At 49.7% G+C, this 21,762-nt stretch overlaps 2 protein-coding genes across 7 annotated transcripts in view; one reads left to right on the top strand and one right to left on the bottom strand.

Moving 5' to 3' along the window:
• The window catches only part of LOC120600240 (CMRF35-like molecule 5), a 12,431-nt gene extending 6,751 nt beyond the window's left edge, over positions 1–5,680 (top strand). Inside the window, exons 3-5 of the mRNA XM_039859661.1 lie at positions 1,008–1,337; positions 2,646–2,799; positions 4,916–5,680. Of these exons, the coding sequence (XP_039715595.1) occupies positions 1,008–1,337; positions 2,646–2,799; positions 4,916–5,168 (737 nt within the window). The 3' untranslated portion in view covers positions 5,169–5,680. The remainder of the gene's footprint in view (positions 1–1,007; positions 1,338–2,645; positions 2,800–4,915) is intronic.
• A 1,376-nt stretch (positions 5,681–7,056) lies between these two features.
• The window catches only part of CD300E (CD300e molecule), a 54,014-nt gene continuing 39,308 nt past the window's right edge, over positions 7,057–21,762 (bottom strand). For 5 of the 6 annotated variants that reach the window (XM_039859663.1, XM_039859665.1, XM_039859664.1 and 2 more), the window contains 3 exons: positions 13,807–14,154; positions 11,255–11,348; positions 7,057–10,422 (listed from right to left, as the gene is read on the bottom strand). In XM_039859663.1, coding sequence (XP_039715597.1) covers positions 10,173–10,422; positions 11,255–11,348; positions 13,807–14,154 — 692 coding nt within the window. In that variant the 3' untranslated portion in view covers positions 7,057–10,172. Of the gene's footprint in view, positions 10,423–11,254; positions 11,349–13,806; positions 14,155–20,085; positions 20,858–21,762 lie in introns of those variants that run through there. The other variant, XM_039859662.1, reaches the window with a different exon arrangement.

Below are 21,762 nucleotides of genomic sequence, written 5' to 3'. Positions count from 1 at the left end.
TTAAGGGCACTCACTAATGCCATCATGAGACCCCCCCAACCCGGATGGCCTCCTGAAGGCCCCATCTTCAGATATCATCACATGGGAGGTTAGGGCTCTAACATGAATTTTGAGGTAACCTAACTGCATGGACGCAGAGGTGAGAAAGCAGTGCTGTCAAGTAAACACCACTGCCACCCCCTCGTGAGACCTCTTCTGCGTCACAGAGAAGAGTCCAGCACGTTTCTCCAAATCACTTTCCCTCTGTGGGTTGGATTTATCCATCGAATATCAATAGGCTGTGGACGAGCAGCCATGATTCTCAGGAGGCAGCTGAAGTGTGCACGGGCAGGTGAGCGATTCGGAGCGACTTCCCGTGGATCTCTCGGGGACCCTCCCTCCTCGATGGAGAGGTGTAGACTGGAGATAACGGGTGGGAGCTTCTCAGAGAACTTGCAGAGATGCAGCAGCTCCTGACGGGCTCCGGAGAAAACCGGGATTGGAAGTTCGACTGTGAACACAGCGTCGGCTCCCCTGACTTTTCCGATGAGCATGAGCGGTTCTGCCTCGTCCCTCTGGTTCTGCCTCGTCCCCTGGCCACGTCCCGTTCAGAGCACTGCTTGAAGCTTTGTCCGCTGGGAGAATTTTCCTTCCCTACCCCATGCTCGCTTTAGGGCAGGGTTTCTCAAGCTGGGAACTGGTTTGAGGCCAGTATAACGCAGCGATGCTTGCAGAAGCGCACGGCTGGGAATTCGGAGAAAGCATCGGCCGTGGGGAGCGGGGAAGGGTGAATGGCCAGCGCCGACATTTTTCTTTCTTTGACACCTGCAGTTGCCCGTAGGAGAGTCTCCCTGTGGCTTTGACCCAGTGGAATTTTGAAGGACAAAAGGTCTGTCCGTGGGAGACTAATCCCTCCTTGACTCCATTCAACCCCTCAGGCCCTTGGACTTACTGGAGCTACTCACAGTGCAGGAGGCTGGGCCCTGCCCTCAGGGGGAGGTGACAGGTACCCGATTTGTGTTTTCCAGGCTCAAATCCCATCACGGGTCCAGAGGAAGTGAGTGGCATGGAACGGGGCTCCCTGACTGTGCCGTGTCGCTATGATCCAGAGTGGAAGACCTACAGGAAGTGGTGGTGTCGAGGAGCTGCTTGGAGTAGCTGCCAGATCCTTGTTCAAACCACTGGATCAGAGCGGGAGAAGAGGGAGGGCCGTGTGTCCATCATGGACAGTCAGGGAAACTTCACGTTCACCGTGACCATGGAGGAGCTCAGGCTGGACGATGCAGACACCTACTGGTGTGGGATCGAGAGAACCGGAGTGGATCTTGGGGTTACTGTTAAAGTGACCATCGGCCCAGGTAAGAGTATGTGTAAGTGTGGCTGTGTCTGTTCAGGGCCTGCTCTGTCCTGGTCCCTGAGGTCCCTCTCCAGTGACTTAACTCATTCAGCGTGAACTGTCAGAGGGTGTCGAATCCTGAGGTCTCATGGACCCAGACTGACTGTTTGTGATCGAGAGGGGCAGGCCTTCTCTCGGATGCTCTCGTGGCTCCCAGGGCTCCCCCACGATGGGATCAAGCCTGTCTGGGCAGATGTTTTTTCTCTGTGCAGCTCAGCGTCCGAGTCAACTGCCCACAGAGATCAGAGCGATGGCCCCAGTTTCAGCCCAGTGGCCACGCCTGCCCCGGAGGCACCAGTGCCTCCCTCAGGACAGAGGCCTGAGAAGAGAGTCGGTTTGTAGCCCCGAACCCCCAGCTCCACTGTAGAGGCTTCAGTCTTGTCTCCACTTTGAGTACCAGGGAACCCCCCGCCCCCTACACCATGTCCTCCCTAAACATACCCACGGACACTAGGTAGGTGACAGTTCGGTCTTTCATAAGCCCAGTTATAATCAAGAGAAAAGTCTTTCCACCCTCGTAGATGCAAATATGGTGTGTATGTGCGTGCAATGGGGAGGTATGCTGGCTTTAGAATGTTCCAGAAATTAACTGGGAAAGACAACAAAGGTGGGATGGATACGTGGAAGATCGGAGGAGGAGTTGGCACAGGGAGAAGTGGAGGCTGGGACCCTCCAAGCCAGACAAGTCTCCACGGAGCGGCTTCATCTGCTGAAATGAGGATGTGCAGGGAGGCAGGAAGGGCTCACGGGGAAGGCAGAGGCTGCCGGCCCTCCGCCCGATGGCCAGGGAGTCCCGGGCGGCCAGCCCCATGCGCCACTGGCTTCAGGGCAGGTGGCACAGAGCCTGCTTCACCCTGGCTGGTTTGGAACTCCGAGGGCTGGGCACATGGCTCCTGCAGTCCGGGCTGTGCCAGGCAGGGCTCGGAGATTCAACCGAACCTCTGTAAATCACCTACAGAGCTTGCCGCCCCAGATCCCTCGTGCAGTGACGAGGAGGTGCTTCTCTCTAAATGAAGTAATGTTCTGTTTTGGATAAGAAACCAAAACGATGCTAGAGAAGACCGATGTGGCCGACAGGTGGTGCTGAGAGAAAGCTTCTTGATCCCTGAATGAGGGGTGTGGAGAAGGCCATGGGGAGCCCCCTGAGTCACCCTCAGAGCTCTGCTTTGCTCTGTGCATTTAGCAGTAAAACCAACAAACCTGTCCATACTGTTGACAACAAACATGACTGTCCCTATGTCAACACAAATGGCTGAACCTGTGACGACAGATGTGGCCGAACCTGTGACAACAGATGTGGCCGAACTGGTGACGACAGACGTGGCCGAACTGGTGACAGCATCTGCACTGGCCAGTCTGGCTTCCTCGCCTCCGGTTACTCAGGGTGTCAACAGCAGCATGGCTGTGACTAATCCCCTCACCAGGTGAGCAGAGCTGGGACCCAGCAGACCTTTCCCACGTCCGCCCCGTGACTGCTCCCCTAGGGCCGCTCTGTCAGAGACCCCCATGTGGCCCCCTGGTGTTGCCAGTACAGGGGAGAATCGGCAGAGTCGGCACTGGACCTCCCCCGCACCCCACTTCCCACGTGAACCTACATAAGGCTCTCCGGCTGGGCTGCAGCAGAGAAGGCTCTGGTCTTCCTCTGACCTGACCCCTCGCCCCCCGAGAAGCAAAAGGAAGTGTAGCGGAGTTCAACCCCAAGCAAGCTAGGAGGGAAGTTCTCCAGATTAGTTTCCTGTGGTTGCTGTAACCAATTACCACTAACTTGGTCACTTAAAACAACACAGTTTTATGATTTCATAGTTCTGGAGATGGGAAATCTGAAATGAGTCTCATTGGGCTAAGTTCCTCTGGAGGTTCTAGGGAAGAATCATTCCCCGACAATTCCAGCTAATAGAGGCCTCCTACATTCCTTGGCTCACGGCCCCCTCTATCCCCAAAGCCAGCAGTAGCCGGTCCAGCCTTTGCCACGTGACATTACTCTAATACAGACCTTCCTACATCTATCTTTCACTTAGAAAGACCCTGGTGATTACAAGGGGCCCCGAGATAACCCAGGATCATCTCCCCATCTCAGAGTCAGCTGGTTAGCAATCTTAAGCCCATCTGCATTCCCCCTTGCCATGTAATGTAACATATTCGCAGGTTCCAGAGATTAGGACATCTTTGGGGATCATTATTCTGCCCACCATAGATACCAGTACATACGTGTTTCATCTCTCCAGCCCTCTTCTCCCCAAGTGCCGGGGAGACGCAAGGAGGAGTGGGAAGCTGGGGCCCCCGCTTTCTCACACTCCACTAACATGGGAGGGGCGCGGATGTCAACCGGAGCCTGCTCCCTTCGGAGGCACCGTACCTGAGGGTAATCACTAAGTTCCCTGGCCCTGTTTCATCACATCACAGCCTGGTGCCTTCAGGCTCCCATAAAGTCCAGGGTCAAGATCCATTCTCTCTGTGAGTCCAGCCTCTGAGCGTCGCCCTCCACGGGCTCCCTTCCCTGCTCCAGTCCAGTGCCCTTCCTTTCTCTAGGGTCCTAGTTTTTGGAGCCTGGCCGCCACCAGACCATTTGTTCAGTGATGCATGTGAATGGGGTGCGGCCCCTGGGGGCACACGCTTCACAACCCAGCTTGTGTCCCACTCACGGCTGTAGGAGAGCGGTCTTTCTGTTGAGTTGAGGGGGTAGGATGTAGGACTCCCAGTGAGACCGGAGAAGCACAAGAGGAACCTTGGCGGAAAGAGAAAAGAGTGTAGCAGGGGGGGAAACTTGTGAAATAGCACAGTGGGTATTTTTAGGGCACGCACTGCATCACACCCTCTCTCCCTCAAGAAAACTGTTAGCGAAATCAGCATGGCTCATTTTGCTCAAGGCAGGCTGAGAAAGAGAATGAGGGTGGACAGCGGCAGGATGGGGTCCTGGCAGAGGGGATGAGGCACAGGGTGAGGGGTGATCAGATCCTTAGACACTGCTAGGGACTGCCAGGGGAACACAGGTGACCCCGGGCCCAAAAGTCTAGCTATACCAAGTGTCCACTGTATGGGACTTATGTGGTAGTACCCCTCATATATGCTGTCGCATGGGGGTCAGACCCACAAGAAGTCCCTCCCTGGAGAACCCAGCTTATAAAACTGGTTTACAGGGCTGAGGGGGTCTTCTGCTTCAAAGAAGTAATATTAGATCTGAGCTTGAAAGATGAGTGGAATTTACAAAGGGAGATACAAGGTAGAGAAAATAGCAAGATCAAAAAGACAGGAGACAGCAAACCTTCAAGCTTGGTTGGACTGCAGGTGAGTTGATGGGGAATGGTGGGAAACCAGGAAGTAGCTGGACCCCAGGCTAAGCTGGTAGGGAGGCCCCTGAAGGCTTAGCGTTTGGGCAGCATGACTGAGCCCCCTTGCAAGGACCTTCCTGGCCAGGGCAGGGACCAAGGTTTGCCTGTCACCCCAGCCTGGGCTGCTGGGCATGGGGGGTGGAGGGGGGAGAGGAGGGGCCTGGGGCTGCTGCAGAAGAGTCTCACTCCTGTGGTTGTGTTCCTTGTACAGGTCCCTGCTCTGTAACATCCACTTCCTGCTCCTGACCTTCATAAAGGTGCCCCTTCTGGGGGTCCTGCTGTGCACTGTGGTGTGGTTGAACAGGCATCAGAGGGACTCCAGGGGGAAATTAAGTCAGTCTGAGTGGGACCGCAGCCCCCGTGCCATCAACACCCACACATCAGACTTGCAGAACTTTTGGAACTTTTATCAGGCACCGAGCAGTAATCGCAGTTCCAAAGAGACGAGGGTCCCTCCGCGGTGAGGACTCCCTTCGTCCTGTCCTCGGGGACACTGTGGGCTCCCTCCCTGCTCTGCGCAGCTCTGGAAACTGGCCCCCACCGCAGGATCAGAGAAAGGAACAGACGTGGTGTTTCCCGTACACACTGGGTCCTCGGAGGCACCTGTGATCTTACCTGTGTGGACCCTCCTGCTGCCTCCTCTCCTGTGACTCTGGAGTAGCTCTGCCAGAAATGACTATCACACTGTCTTGAACTCCAGCCAGTAACGGGCTTCAAAATTCCAGGCCAACCAGTAAGTGTAAAACCTGAATTAAACCAAAAAGCCTCAGAGTGTGTTTACAAGGGCAAAGACTCCTTCTCCCAGTAGGCCAGGTGTACAGAAGACTGCCGATGCCACCTTCTGCTGTATCGGTCCCTCCTGGAGAAAGAATCACCTGAATGTAGACAATTAAAGATGGGGTTGGACCATCGCCCGGCTCACGTCCGTTATGTTTGCTCTGTATGGATTTCCCGTGCTTTTTGAGATTATATTGTTTAGTACACCATATATATATATATGATGTACTAAAATATATATATATATATATATAAAATATATATACATATATATTTTTTTTTATCTATCGGAGGATGACCCATACATTCTAGAGAATGTGAAGTGAATCTAAATCAAATGCCAGAGTTAGAATGTATCTAGCAGCTGTGCAGTGGGGAAGCTTAAAGGGGAGAGGCCTGGAAGATATCTTTTTACCCGCTCCTAAGCCACAATTAGGACTCTGCATGTGTAGATGCCGACTTTAATTGATGGCTAGGAATGGACAAAGAAAAGCGTGGGGACTATTTAAGATAATTTTTTAAAGTTATTTTCTACATTCAAAAAAAGTAACTCGAGGACTACATACACCTCAAAAATTATAAAGTCTTAAATGTTAGGATGCCAACTCTACATGTACTCACTAAAATTAAATATTCCATTAAAATAACTAAAGTAAATACCTTCAGCCATCTTTTTGTAAAAATAAACAATTACAGAGTCTTCACAGGCTAAGCGTACAGGTTAGTGAGTTTTTTAAAGTATAAACACCTGGGTTATTGTCATCTCAATCAGGATCTTAATAGGGGTCGTAGATATGTGACTATAGAGTTGTGAAAATTCGTCGAGGTTACTCTCTCCCCCTCTATAATTAATAAGTGTTTTATAGGGAGGTGCTTTGAAATAATGTACATATTCTATGTCCCTGCATCTACATTGCTGGCCTTCAGGGACAGGGGACTCACTGAGGGGTCAAGACACCAAGGAAGTAGTTTAAGGGTTTCTTCATGGTTCTTTGGAACTCATCCAGGGTCACTTTTGCTATACTTGATTATCCATGGGGGCAAGTATTGGTTCTTGAAGCGTGAAAAAAAATTTATTCTTTTTATATATGGAAATAAACATCTGTGTTTACAGACAAAACAGATAATTATATATTCGCACACATAAATGTGTGTATAAGGATATATAATATAACCATACATACAGTATATCTTCGTTGTTAAAATGTCATGGGATGGGGGAGATTTTTAGATAAAGGAAGTGTCTACACAGATTCCTGAGGAGGATGATAATGGGAAAAACGTTGAGGAAAACCACTCTAGTCTACTGGTTGAAGCAGTCACAGCTCCCTGCCCCAGACTTAAGGGGAGGGGACCTAAACCCCAACCCTTAATAGGAGGAGTATCAAGAAATTTTCACTCATGTTTTAGAACTGCCATATGCAAGTCTTAATCTAGCATCTTCATATCACATATAAGAACGAGGAAAACCGTAGGGATGAAATCACTGGTTCCCAGTCACAAGGCCAGGTAGCAGAATTGAATCTGCCTTGAGCCACCCTGGGGCTGGCCCACACGCCAACCCCACAGGTCCATCTGTGCACTTGAGAAGGTCAGTTCCCAAGCCTGCTGAGGGCACCATATGGCCCCAGGCACAAACACTGGGCAGACGCAATAATGCAATTTCTCTGCTTGTATGGACTTACAGACATGTTTTGTTTTGATCACAATATGTTTTTTAATGGAGTTTGTTGCCTATAGGTAAAGATGAGGAATTTCGCTCTGGGCTTCTCTTTTAAAAGTGAGGCCATGATGCCACATGCTCCACATAGCCGTCATCAGAGTGTTTAAAACCTTCTGGGTGCTCCCTGGGGCCTCCAGGATACCATCGAAGCATACACATTAGAAAAGAATAAATAAAATTATCTTTTTTGCAGATGACATGATTGTCTATGTAGAAAATCCCAAGCAATCTACCAAAAAACTGCTACAACTAATAAATGCATTTAAGAGTCATAGGATACAAGATTCACACACAGACACACACACACACACACACACACACATCATATTTTTATATACCACCAACAAGCATGTAGGAACTAAAATGAAAAATAACACTATTCACAATTGCTCCAAAAAAAAAAAGAAGAAATACCTGAGTATAAATCTAACAGAACATGTGTGGCATTTCCATGCTAAAAATTACAAAATGCTGATGACGGGAGTCAAAGAATATTTAAACAAATTGAGAAATGTACCATGTTTGTGGATTGGAGACTCAATATAGTAAAGATAGCTATGTTCACAACATTGATCTGTAACTTTAACACAATTCCTATCAAAATCCCAGCAAGATGTTTTTGTAGATAAAGACAAGTTTATATGTAACCATACATACAGATAATTTTATTTATTCTTTTCTATAAATATACTCTAAAATTTACATGGAAAAACAAAGGAACTAGAAGACCTAAAAACTTTTTGAAAAAGAATAAAGAGGGAGGAATTACTACTGTACCTGTACTCTGCTCTTCTAAGGAATCACTTGAATGGGTGTTAAGACTTACATAGCTATAGCTATCAAGACAGGGTGATGTGAGTGGAAGGATAGACCCATAGATCAATGGAAGACAATACAGAACACCAAACTCCTGCTTCTTAACTACAGGGCTCCAAACGCTCTGCTTTGGTTCTGAAATCTTCAAGAGCTCCTGTTAACCTCTTCATGCATCTTCTCTTCAGAGTCAATACTCAGCTAACCCACCTCTCTAGCTTCTTGCTAGACCTCTCTGCTTGGCAATCCCAGTCCCACAGAGAAAACTCAGCTCTGCCTCACCCAAGCCCACTCCTGACCTTCTTATTTCTATAAATGGTGCCCAATTCTCCCAGTTTTCCAGGCTCGAGACCGCCATACTCCCAGACTCTTCCTTTCAGAGTATTTTACACATCTGCTAGATATGCCTTCCTAAAACACATCTATGATCCCATTTTGATCTGCTCAAATCTGTCCAGATGTCTCCAGAGTTCAAATAAGAGCTGAGTCCTAAGCCTCTACTGCATGCCTTGACCTTGGCTATCCTAGGTTAGCCCCATTTGCAAAAAATCTGTTGCAAGAACGATTTCGCTCCCCTGGGATCTTAGGCACACCCATAGCGTGAGAAACGGTATGTAAACGTCACACTCAACATTTGCTGGTAGGTCCTCTACAAGTGACTATTACGATGATTATTTCCTGCCTCTCTGCTTTTACTTACACTGTTGTTTTTAATATGTCCCCTCTCTCTCTCTGTCCCTGCTCCTCCCACCACCCCACTCAACTGGAATCCTACTTCCTTCTTAAATATCACCTTTCCTCGGTCTGGCCGATCTGACATGATGTTTCCCCTTGTGATGCATCTTGCCTGTGGCTCCCCTGTGGTCCTTCCCAGTCCTGCCTATGCCGTGCTGACTCGTAAGCTTACCTTTTTAAATAAAGTACAATAGAAGCTTCTCTATTGCCATCATGGTGTTTCTATGTCTCTGTGTGTGTTTTATTAATATGATTAATATGTGCCTCTCATCAAACTGAATTTCTCCTTCCACATGAATCCGGGGCCAGCCCCAACTCTCCTTGAGACACCACGAATGACCCTGTCTTTGTGGGGTCCACTCCAGGGCCCACTCCAGGGTTTAAACATTGCAGCCCTGCCTGATAACTCAGCACTCAGGGAAACTCTCAGAGAAGGGCTGGTCTAGATGCAGGTAGCTGAGTGGAGGTGGTAATTCTTTCTTGTGACAGACTGTGCAACTCCTCCCTACAAACTTCAGGCAGGGAGCAAGTGACAAGCATTCAAAAACCAACTGAGCCCTTTCCCAGGCTGGGGAAGCCCAGCGGTGGCTGTGGCATCGTGTCATCCTAATGTGGTGAAGCATCTCCTCCCCTCTGTGCCCTATACCCTGTCTTTAGAAAACTGTCTGCCTCTCCCATGAAAAGGGTTTACGGTCAACAGGTGGCCCCAACCGAACTTCTCCTGAATTGGATCAGGTGGGACTCTCCATGGGCTCTGGGCACAGGAGACCTTCCAGGTTGGAGAATTCCAGGAGGGATAGATAGGAAGGGCACCCACTGCCTCTTTCTCCCACTGCAGTGCCAACTGACCCCAGAACTTTAACTTGAAATTGCTCAGCCATGGCCGCCCCAGGCAGAGATGCACAGGGCCCAACCACACACAAAGCAGTTGAAGTCCAGTGAGGCCCAGAGGCATCGGAAGAGGGGAAGGAACCCTAGGCATGCAGGACAGTGGGCAATGGCATGAGCATGGTGTCGGGACCTAACTCCCGTGGGATTGTCCCAGAGGATGAGATGGAGCCCCGGGAGCTCAAGGACTGACGCGGTGACGGGCATGTCCTCAGGGAGCCTCTGTCTGCGGGAAGGAGGTTGTCATTGCCCTGGGGGACACTGGTTGAGAAGCTTTTGTGCCAAGGAGAAGAATAAAGAGCCAGGCTTCTGAGACTCCAACTTCCAGAGAATTCTTTTCCTTGGGAGTGGGCACGAGGACAAGGAACCAGAGGATCTGGGGAGGAGAAAGAAGGACCCCACCCAGGGGCCTGGAGACTCATCTTTCCTCCACCTGAAGACTCAGTGCGAGTGTCCTCTAAGATCCAAGACCTTCCTTTGAGGCACAGGAACAATACCCCCAGAAGGCTCAAGTCCCGCCAGAATCCAGGCGCTACTGCTTCCCTGCTCTAGCGTACAGAGTCTGCAGGTCTCTCCTGTCCAGTCTGAAGGGTGGTGTTCCTGGACAGGGCATTCCTGGAGACCATGACCTGCATAGTGCATTGCTCTGGTCAGGTAGACTCCATCTTCCTCTAGGCCCCCTCTGGCGTCTGCTCATATACAGGACAGCACCGAGCATGCTCAGAAACAGGGGCAGCTTCAGGAAGATCGGGAACAAGAAGTGGACAGTGCTGAGTGGAATCCTGTGGGGGACATAGTGACAGGAAATGAGGTGTCTCCTCACAGGGAAGCCTCAGGACACTTCCCTCCTCACCTCTCCCTGTGCCCTGACTCCAGAGCCCAGATAACACAGAATCAAATCTAGAGGGGAGCTATGCCAGGGCCCCTCTCTGGGGATCCTGTCACCTTTCCTCCCTTAGCCAAGAACTACTCTGAGACTGTCGTTGAAAGGTGATGGAGTGAAGAGAGAGGAGGGACCCAGGCACTGCCTGCTTTCTAGAAGTGTGCTCTGAGCTTACCCGTCTGTCCCTTTTCTCTTCACAGTGTCCCCTTTATTAGAATGACATCCTGACCAGTCCTCGCCCTCACGTTAAAGCCCTTGTCCCCTTCCCTCAGGGCTTGGCAGCAGCATCACAGCCTTTCTTTGGGTATCTCTGTGAGGAGGAGAATGAGTCCTAACTCCAGCCTGGAGCCAGCCCGTCTCCCCGACAGACCCACGAGCAGCTCAGGGGAGCAGGATCTCTGGTAGAGCAAAAACTTTCCTTCTTGGGACCACAGAACCAGGACTAAGAGTCCAGATGTGGCGGGGAAGGATGGGGGAAGGGTGGGGATGGGAGGACGGGCTGCACATCCACCTGGAACCAGCCTCTACCTGTCTCCCTGCAGCTGCCCCACAGGAGAGGGTATTCGCAGAACAAGGGGTACGCTCCACTTAGAACCTCCATGTAAAAAATCAGGACTACAGTTGGAGAAAGACCCAATGAACGGTGAGGTACGAAGGACATGGTGTGTTGCCAAGGTCCCATAGGGCTGCTGACCCTCCTCCTCCACGGCCTCCAGGCCTTGAGCCCTTACCCTGAGTGGTGGGTCCTCACTTGGTGGGTGATCACTGCTGAGAAAGCGGCAGGCGTGGTTAGACGTGTGATCCTTCTTGTGGTTGTACGTGGTGCTGAAAATCAAATCACACATCAGGCACTGCTCTCTCCCCAGCCATGCACCAAACACCTGTTTGAATCTGATGTCATATGCAATCATCCACTCATAGAAGGGGCTCCAGATATAGCCTGAAGCCAGACCCAGGCCACCTCCTGGGTGGAGCCTCTCAGGGATCATGAGACTTTTCCAGAACTGGCTACGAGTCACCTCTGATAAGTATCAGGTTGTTCTTTCCATCTTAAGTCTGATTCTGCCTGGAGTGAGAGCAGGGGTCTCTCAGGGGTTCCCCAATATGATGAGGAGCAAGGGCAGGGAAGAGTCTGGATGAAGATGGCCCAGCCTCATAGAGACTGGGAGGGGCTCAGAGTACCCTTCATATGAAGCTAAGGTCACTTTAACATATGCCTGGGGTTCAGACAGGTTGTCACTCAGCTCCTCTCAAAGACCTCAGGTGTCCAGACTATCAGCATAACCCATACTCCCATCTCCACTCTGCTCCAACCTCATGGTGATTCACAAGAGGCATTTCCCCAGAGGCTCAGCCCTTCACAGAGCACCCAACACAGGCTCCGTTTCACCCAACAACAGGCTTTGATGTCCTTGCTGTTGGAGATTCCCTGATGGATGCGGCACCCTCCCTGCCCGTACAGAGAGACAGAGACAGCTAAGCAGATCGGCTCACTTTAATAGAAAGTGGCGGGCACTGGGGTGGACGTCCACCAGGTACAGCAGGAGCACAAAGGCTGAAGTGTACGTCATCCACCTTCTGGGCAAGCAGAAAACAGAGTAATGAGACATGGTGGCACACGGAGGGGCTGTGAGATTACAAGATGCTTTTAGGACATGAGAGACATGAGCACGTTTATAGGCAGAAGGACAAGAGCGGTGATGAGGAAGAGGCTAAAGACAGAAGAGAGGTGTAGATCATCGGTGGAAAGAGCTATGAATGAGCAAAGAAGGAGTTCGGCTTAAGGGGGCGAGGAGGCAGGGAGCCACAGGACGAGAAGCCAGCCTCAGGAGGATGACTCTTGAACGGGAGGAGAAAACTATACCCTCAAGTTAAAAGGGAAAGAGGGAAGAATGAGTTGGGCTGCACGGAAGTTTGTAGGTGGAGAAGGAAGAAAATGGAGTTCAGTCCGGCATCCCGTGTGCTCTTGGTAAGGCAGGAGAATGGGAGGGTGATATTGGAAATGACGAACTTCTACTGACACCCAGAGGCGCGATTTGTGACTTTTTTCCCAGCAGTACTGGAGCAGATAGAGTTTAGGTAGGGTGACCAACTTGCCCAAGTTTGCGTGGGATTCTTCCAGTTTTAACACTGAAAGCTCCGCCTCCCAAGAGACTTCTCGGTCCTGGGCACACCCGAGGGTTGGTCACCCTAATTTCAGGATGAGGGTTTCAAAAGGTAGATAGGGAAATGGTGCATGAGAATTGAGGGTAAGAGAAGAAAATATAGTCTACTGTGAGGTTTGGAACTGGCCCAGGAAGGGAGTGAGGTCAGGGTAGGGGCAGGGCAGGGGCAGAACGTGGAGAGAAGATCACAGCCCGGAGGTGTTTGTGAGGCTGAGAATGGGCATAGCGGGGGTGAAGGTATCGGGGGGCTGATGCGTGGAAGGTGGTTAGGAAGTAGAAGATTTGAGAAGTGTAGAGTTTTAGACATGGACCACTTTGGAGGTGACGATAAGATGTGTGATGCCGCCGTGGAGTGGGATTTGGAAAGAGAGTAAACGTGCAAGATGCTAAAGTTGAGAGGGTCATGGACGCAGAGACAAAGATGTTTCGCAAGTTATTCATTAAAAGCTCCCCAAACGATCAGAGAGTTGGGGTGGAGAAGCTTCCAGGTTCCCACTGAACGTAGAAGACTAACCCGGAAGCCAACGGATGGCCACGTGGAGGAGAGGTAGAGGGCGGGTGTGGCCATCCATTGGCTGTGTGACGTAAGTTTTACAGAAAGCAGCTGGGAAAGTAATAGGTTGGAAGTTCTGACGGGGAGCTGGGAGAATGTGGACGTGGTTTCGTGGCCCCATGACATATGGGGATCAGGAGACGTAGCAGCTTCCACTCAGAAAGCCTACATCTTGAAGTAAGAGGAGCGAGGCCCAATTCAGGACAAGGTGGTAAAGGGCATGTTCTGTGAGCAAGCTGAAGGTGTATGTGTGAAGGGTTTATTTCCTTCGGTACAGGTTTCTGAAGGACTTGGTGGAAATAGACTTGGCTCAGCATGGAGGGGCTTTTCAGGCAATGGTGTGAGGCCTCAGCCCTTTGAGAGTGAGGGTTCCTTAAGCTATGCCTCCAACCCCCTAAGGCTGAAGGATCAGCCACCTATGTCTCTGCCCACATCATAGGCTCTCCCCAACACCATTGAGACTGAGGACGAGACCCAGAGACACTCTTCAGTCTGACACCCACCCTCGTCCTCACGTCCAGTCGTATCTCATAAGGTCTGCTGCTAGAGCGAGCGGAGCTCTCACCTGGGGAAACAGACACCTGAACCTGGAACGAGGGATCACGTGACCATGCATCCAGGATCCACACTGTCTGAATTTTACACCAGTAGGGTCCGGCATCAGCTGCGTCGAGGTTCCTCATGGTCACTGTGAAGGCGAGGTCGTCGGCGCTGTCTCTGATGGACACCCAGCCATTCCTCTCTTCTCTCTCTTCTCCCTTGGTCTCCACGATCGTGTGGCAATCTGTGTCATACTCTCCTCGGCACCAGTACTTGTTATACCCCTTGTACGCCTGGTCATACCGACACCGCACAGTCAGAGAGCTCCCCGCGGTGCCCGTCACAAAGCTGGGGCCCGTCAGAGACAAACAGCCTGGAAAACACAAGCCACATCCCAGGACTCCATCCAGGTGGGCCCCAGCAGCAGCAGCGGCAGCATCTGCCTGAAGCCTGAAGGGCAAGTTGCCAGGGAAACGCAGATGGGATGAGGACCTGGAGGGACACCTGAGCTTAGGACCTAAACCAGAGGGTCTGGAGACTGTCGGCAGGATGAGTAGAGACCTGTGCCCTGGGAGCCCAGAAACACTGAGTTACTGCAAGGGGCCCCTGTCTCTTGGGGACGGGGAGAGTCAGACGACAGCCAGAAGGGGGAGCAGAGGTGGCTGGCTGTCCTGCCCGGTCCTTAGCTTGTAGCCTCTGCCAGCCACACGATTCTGTCATGTACCAAAACACTTCCCTTTGGAGTGAGGCTTTCCACAACTCAGACACGTTCTTTAAGAGTCCATGTCTTGTTTATTCCACTCATCATGTGACCTCGAGGAAGGAAAAGTATTTCTCTGGCTCTCAACTACTCTCTAGGGAGGATCGACACACTTGCTGTTATGCACCCAGCTGCTCCGAAGAAGGGCTGGGTACCAAAGGAGGCTGTGGCAGGCTTCCTGACACGAGTTTGCGGCACGAGCTGACCACCTGCTGTCATAAGACCCTATGGCCGGCTGCCTCCCTGTGTTCAGAGGCAGAAGGGGTTTCATGAGGTCGTGCTTTCTGTGATGATGTAAGATGAGTCTGGAGCTGAGAGGCAGCGTGTGAGAAGCCGATGCGGACAGAGAAATGGGAAGGGAAAGGCTGCCGTGGGCGGACGTCCTGCACCGAGCGCCGCGACTCTGCAGAGTCCCCGAATCTTGAGAAAACGTCCGAAAACGTACAAGATGCTTGGTCTGAGCTGGAGTGCGTGTGCATGAGCGTGCGTGCGAACACGTGTGAGTGTGTGCGCGTGAAAACGGTGAAGAGGCCGAGCTCGCCGCAGCCATGGCACCATGGCCCTGGGGATTCGTAGAAATGGTGGAAGAGCCTGAGCTGATTTTGTCTAGATTTCAGGTGAGCGCAGCGAGGGAGGAGCCCCTGACTCCTAGCTTTCCACGTGTCCCTGCCTTCCTCCTACCACTTACCTGTCCTCCCCACTCTGGGGCCCGCTCGCTCCGTCATACACCTGGCTGGAGACCACGTGCGCTTCCTCACCTGCCAGAAATCTCCCTGTCACTGGCCAAGCCTGTCACTGGCCCCTGCAAACTCACCAGCACCTGTCAGCCCCATCCCAACCCCTGCCCAGGTTCTGCCTATGTTCTCTCTCGACTGCAGGAAAGTGACTCCGGACCCTGCAGCCTCTGAACTCTCCCCATTTCTCCTGCTGTTCTATTTCATGTGAGAACCCTCTCCACCCCGACACCTCACCCTGGAGAAGCTCCCCTTCTCTATTCCCTGCCCCACACCTGTGTTTTCTCCAAGGACGTGTCTCCCCACTACTGTCCTCCATGCAAAGTCAGAGAGCTGGGCTTGGTCTCTCCCTTCCACCTGCCTCCACCTCCCACTGAGAGGGAGTGCATCCTCAGCAGCGCCTCCTTGCTCTGGTCCGGGGCAGAGCTCAGGCATGCACTTCCCCACAGTGGGAACTTATCTGGGTGCAAAGCACATGCCACAGCCAGGAGCCTGAAGGGTGGAGCCCGAGGCAGGTTCAGGAGGGCATCCTTCTTGGAGAGCTCGGAGTCCTTCCATCCGTCTGGACTCGGGGATAGCCCCTGCAGAGCTGAGCGAGCCCTAGCATGCCTGCCTCTCCAATCCAGGAGATTCTAGCAGGAGATGAGCAGTTAGACTAAAGAGAAACTTGCAGGCTCCTTCCAGCCTGGAGGGTCTAATTCTATATAATAAGTCAATATACATAAGAGTTGGTCTGGCCTTCTGCCCTTGGCTGCTGGAATCTACCTGCCGCTCCCCTGCTTACAAACTAGGCTCTTTGGGCTTTCTAAGAAACAGGCAGCACCCCCACGCCCTCCACCCCACCCCCCGCCACACACACATGCACTCCCCGCAGCCAGGCAGCTCCTACTCCCACCTGACTCTATGTCCCTACCACAAAATCCTGCGTCCCAGAAAGACTCCCTCTCTCCCTTCTTCCTCTTTCCTGCATCTTCTCCTGCTACACGATCCCCTGCCCACATCCAGGGTGCCCCTGGGCGTTGGTGCCCTTGCAGGCTGAGCAAATGGACACACACCAGCCCTATTTTGCAGAATGCACAAGTTTCCATGCTTGTGCCATAGCATCAAGGACACAGGGACATGGGGGGTGGGGCACACCTCTTGGTGTAGGGGGAGCCCTGACGAGGAGTCAGAAGACCTGGGCTCTAGGCATGGCTCTGCCGTTTGCTAGTCATGTGACCTTGAGCATCAGTGTCTGGAAAATGAAGATCGCAGCCTGACCTGCTCGCTTTCCAGAGCTGGGAGTATCGATTATATGAGATCACGACTTAAATTTCAGGGGCAGGACAGGGAGTGTGAATTAATGTATCTAGTCACAGCCTAGGAAACAGAGCTAACTCCAAAATAGTAAAATTAAGGCAACTCGCAGAAAAGAGTATCTGGATAGAGAAACTTAAAGAAGCAGGGGATAGGAGGGTGTTGCTCATTAGATCAAAGACCTTTGCTTGGATTTAGAAAGTGGCTCATCCTTCCTTAACCAAATTTTCGATGCCAACATACAAATACGACCAAAGCAAATATTCTTGCAAAGTGTTGGTAAATGAAACTGTTACGATATTTGAAAGAGGAAGCAAGATTGGATTGGGCGGAGCAGATAGAGCTAAATCCTTTGTGGCATTCTAGTTCTTGGGTTGGCCAGTAAGTTCACAGATGTTTGTTAAATGACATAGGATTAAAATAAAAGGGGCTTTGCCTGGTGTGATGACGAGGAGGGGTCGTGAGCCATGACCAATTCGATCCTGGACACCTGAAGTTAAGAAAAAAGAAGACTCTTCTAATTCCAAAAGAGTATTCTCCTCTGTCTTGCTAGAATGTTGCCTGAATGCCAGAGTAGCAGGTCTGAATGAAATCTGGAATATTCCTGGGAATGACTTGTGGGATTACAGAAACGTGTGTGTGCATTTTTTTAAATGCAAGTGTTTGCTGGTTGCCTGAAGTTCCCGGGAGCCAGCGACTGTGAGATTGGAATCAGTTCTGAGTGAAGATGCCAGGTGATGATGTAGCAGAGCAGTCAACAGCTTTGCGACTATTCCCGTGAAGTTTTACTCTATACACCTCTTGTGGCTGTGGCCAGGGCTCTGAAGATGAAGCAGAGCTGGGTTTTATTTTCAGTCCTTCGACTTTGTTGATATGCCATCGGCTGATCCCTTGACCACCTTATCTATAAAATGGATATAATGCTATTTGCCCCACCCTGGCACAAGGTGGGTCAGAGAGTTAAATGATGTCATAGATTTGGAAGCGTTTGCAGGTTATAAGATGCTCGTTTTATATTGAAATATCCTCCCTCTGTCTTTGTCCTCTTTCTCCTTGCTCTGGAATTGTCCTCACCATCTTTCTGCATATCCCTTTCTCATGCTCCACTCTCAGGCTGGCGATACCCCTTTTGGGGCTTCATTGTATTTCAAAGGGTTACATTGTTCCAAACAGTGTGTATAAGCCCAGATAGGTATGTTGGGTGGAGGAGAATACTGGGAAAGATAGGAGGGAGATAAGCCAGAAGATGGGAGGAAAAAGGAGACCTGAAATTAAATTTTCAGTCTTTACAAATGATTTCAAATTTTCATCTGGGCCCCAGCTGCAAGGTATCTGGGTAGAAAGGAGGACCTCTGGGGTTGGAGAGGTTAGCCAGGGTCACACAAAGGGATGGGAAGAGTGGCACCCAGGCTAGGGCATTTAGGTAACTTTATCAGATTTAAGCAATCAGATTTAAACAAATGGTGACATGCTGGTAAACCAACTCTCTGTGGGGGATGGCGGGGAGAAGCCCCGATTTGCAATGTTTGTCCATTTCCTTGGTGTAAGTACTCTCACTATGACTAATTTCGAACGAAAAACACTCTGTCACTGAACATGAAGTTGAGAAAACACGCTCATAATTGGCTCTCATGAGCCCTTGCAAGCTGGCTCCAGCCACCACTGCTTTGGGTGCCCACTTCATTAATTATGGTAATTCACAAAATGCCCGTGCTCATCATCATCACCTTTTAAGACATTTTGAGCACCTCTCATGTGTACAAGATGCATCAAGTCTAAGATCTCAATTATGGGGGCCTTAGAAGAGCATAAAGATCCTCCAGTCCACTCACTCATCCTACTTGTCAGAAAACCACACTACTTTTGCTCAGTGTTACCCAGCTAGTCTCTTCTTTTAAATCTCTGCCTTTCCACTCACTTCTCTGGAAGAGTCTGTCATTGTGTTGGGCAGATTCTATGCTTTGTGAGGAAATGAAACCACAAAAATTATCCTACGATTGAAAAACAAGTGTTGGAGAGGATGCGGAGAAAAGGGAACCCTCATACATTGTTGGTGGGATTGCAAATTGGCATAGTTGCTATGGAAAACAGTATGGATGTTTCTCAAAAAATTAAAAATGTATATATCTTTTGACCCAGCAATTGCACTTCTGGGTATTTATCCAAAGAAAACCAAAACGATAATTCGTAAAGATCTATGCATCCCAATATTCATGGCAGCACGATTTACAATAGCCAAGATATCGAAGCAACCTAAATGCCCATTGATAGACGATTGCAAAGAAATTATGGTTCATATGTATAATGGAATATTACTCAGCCATTAAAAAAAAATGAAATCCTACCATTTGCAATGACATGGATGGACCTAGAGGTTCTTAAGGTGAGTGAAATAATTCAAACAGAGTTATTTCAAAGATAAATACCATATGATTTCACTTATATGTGGAATCTAAGGAACAAAAAGAACAAACTAATCAAAAACAGACTCACAAATATAATGGACAATTTGGTGACAGACAGAGGGGAGGGGGGTTGGGGGACAGGGAGAATGGGGTGAAGGGTTAAAGAGTACAAATTAGTAGTTGATCGTTCGTCACGGGGATGGGGAGCATGGCAGAGGGAATGCAGTCAGCATTAAGATGATGGCTAGGTGGAGGGCCAGGGAAGGAAGGAAGTAATTGGAGGGATTGTTTTACGAACTATATAGATGTCTAACCAAAGTACTGTATACTTGAAACTAATTTAAATAAACAAAGTTTTAAAAATTATCCAACAAACATGAAGAATTCCCTCTCATTTTTATCCTAAACCTACTTCCCACAGAAAAATGTGCCTCACTCGTTCGGAACATCTTTCCTAAGAGTTTCTCTTCTCAAAGCCCAGCCTTTGAGGGACAATTTTATTTGCTCACTTACACCACACTTTGACTTTAAGGAATGTAAAGTGGGTGCTGAGAGTGGCATTTCAGACCCTCCATTAATTCCTTCTAACAAAGCTTTCTAACCCCTTTCAACTAAACGCCAACAAAACAGAGCCATTGCTAGTTCCTGACCTTTCTGCGATCATTCCTATCTCCATACTTTTGCTCGAGCTGTTCCCCTTCAAGACCAACTTTCAGTGATGCCTCAGTGAAGACTTGCATCCTTCCAAGAGCAGAGTTAGGGGTCCCTGTTGTGCATGCTCATCACTACAGGGATGAGTATCTTCTATAACAAGTTCCACAGTGTATTATAAGTACTTCTTTCCCTCATTCAACCGTGAGTCCCTGAGTGAAGAAGTTGCTCTTAATTACAGTGCCTGGAACGATCCTGGCACACTATTGGTTTCCAATAAGTGCATGTAGGATCTGCGGAGGAATGCTTAAATATATAAAAGAATATACAGATGGGTGACTGGATATGTCCTTCCCATTTCTGCTGACACGTTGCCTCTACTCAAACCCAGGACAGACCTTCTATCTACTGTCCTGCTCCCTGTTATACCAGGTTCCCCAAGCCCCAGCCCTGCTTACCTGGGAGGAAGAGAAGGAGCAGAGCTAGAAGCAGCCACATGGTCCTATCTCCCTGGCTGGCGTTCTTAGCAAATCCAGGTCCCAGATAGAATCCAGATGTTTGCAACAGAGCCTGAGTCATCTGTCCTCTACTCATTCAAGTTTCCTATGTGTTCTTCTCTCATTTACTTCCTTTTAATTCTCTTAGTTACTTCCTAATTTGAAGATTTACGTAGAGAAAAAGGGAAGACATTTCAGAGAATGGGCTGAGAACAGCAAGGGAAATCTGCTCATTTCCCTCCTACTTAATCACAGTGCAACAACATTTGGGTCATACTCTGAGCCTTTGTGAAAGTCAATCCCAATATATTAAACCTGTAGCAGAGGAGACCCAGTGTCCCCTGCCTCTCTTACTCTTCTCCCTGTCTGGGACGGCTTCCTTGATTCAATCAGCCTCCCCTTCTCTCTACCTGTCCTTTTGGGTCATAAGATACCTTTCTTTAAAAATGCGGAGTGAGGACCCTCCCCATATCTCTCTCAACTGTTACCTCCACAGGGATGACCTCATACTTCTTCCTCTAATTTAATACCCCGCCTGGACTCCCGTGTGTGTTACTAGTCACTCACTCGGGGGCACAGAATGAGCAGAGCTGACAGTAGGCACAGCGCTGTGTGACCCTGTGTCATCTCTTCAGTATAGACAACAGCTAGAGCCTTCTATTCTGCCACCAACAGACTCAAATCTCCAGTCCTCTCAGTTCTGCTTTTATGTCATTTTCTTCTGCTTCCTTTCCCCCCCGCCCCCCCGCAATCTGATCCCTGAGTACACACACACACACACATACATAGAGCATAGACATAGACATAGACATATATGTGTATGTGTGTGTGTTAAAGGAAATGGGAATGAGAAAAAGCAAGTGCTGATGGTTGAAAAGAATATACAATGTGTCTAATGTGGTTACGGTTCATTGTAATCCATTAAGGAAGGACAAATTCCAAGAAATATAGTAGATCGAGTCAATACAGAGACTCCCTTCTAGCTCCAAACATAGAAATTCTGTATAAAATGCAACCCAAAAAGTTTTAATATGTAACCGAAGACAAAAATCAAGCAAAGGAAATCCCCAGGTGCCAGCAATATAAAGAGTTCTGAAAGCCAGGACCATGAGCGGGATGTGATATCAGACAGATAATGAGGACTATGAGAAATGGATGCGGGCTTTAGGAGGAGAGAGGATGGCATTTAAACAGCCACTGGAGGACAGGAGCTGAAGCCTCAGGTGCCTACCACTCATCCTTCAAGACCATCCTTCAAGACGAGGAGCTGGAGCAGAGCTCCCTGCTCAGAGCTGGGATCTGTGAAGGGTACCACCATACCCTCAGGACAAAGTGAGGAGAAACCCCATTGACAGGGTTAGGGAAGCATCAAGGCATCTTGCCCCTCTAAAGCCATGAGGGCATAAAGTCCCCATAAGAACCGGCACCTAAGTTGCACTATATAGAGGTGTGAGAGCCAAAGGTGATAGAAATCAGATCGTGGTTGTCTGGGGTGGGGATGGGGGATGTCCATAAAGGGACACAAAGGAACTTTCTTGGGTAACTGGAAATGTTCTATCTCTTGATTGTGCTGTTGGTCACAGGGGTGTGTATATTCAGCAACACTCAATGAACTACACAGAGAAAGTGGGTGTCGTT

This window comes from Pteropus medius, unplaced genomic scaffold (assembly GCF_902729225.1).
Source record: "Pteropus medius unplaced genomic scaffold, Ma_sr-lr_union100, whole genome shotgun sequence".
Lineage (NCBI taxonomy): Eukaryota > Metazoa > Chordata > Mammalia > Chiroptera > Pteropodidae > Pteropus > Pteropus medius.
Note: the sequence above shows the minus strand (reverse complement) of the source record. Positions and strands in the feature narration are given on the sequence as shown.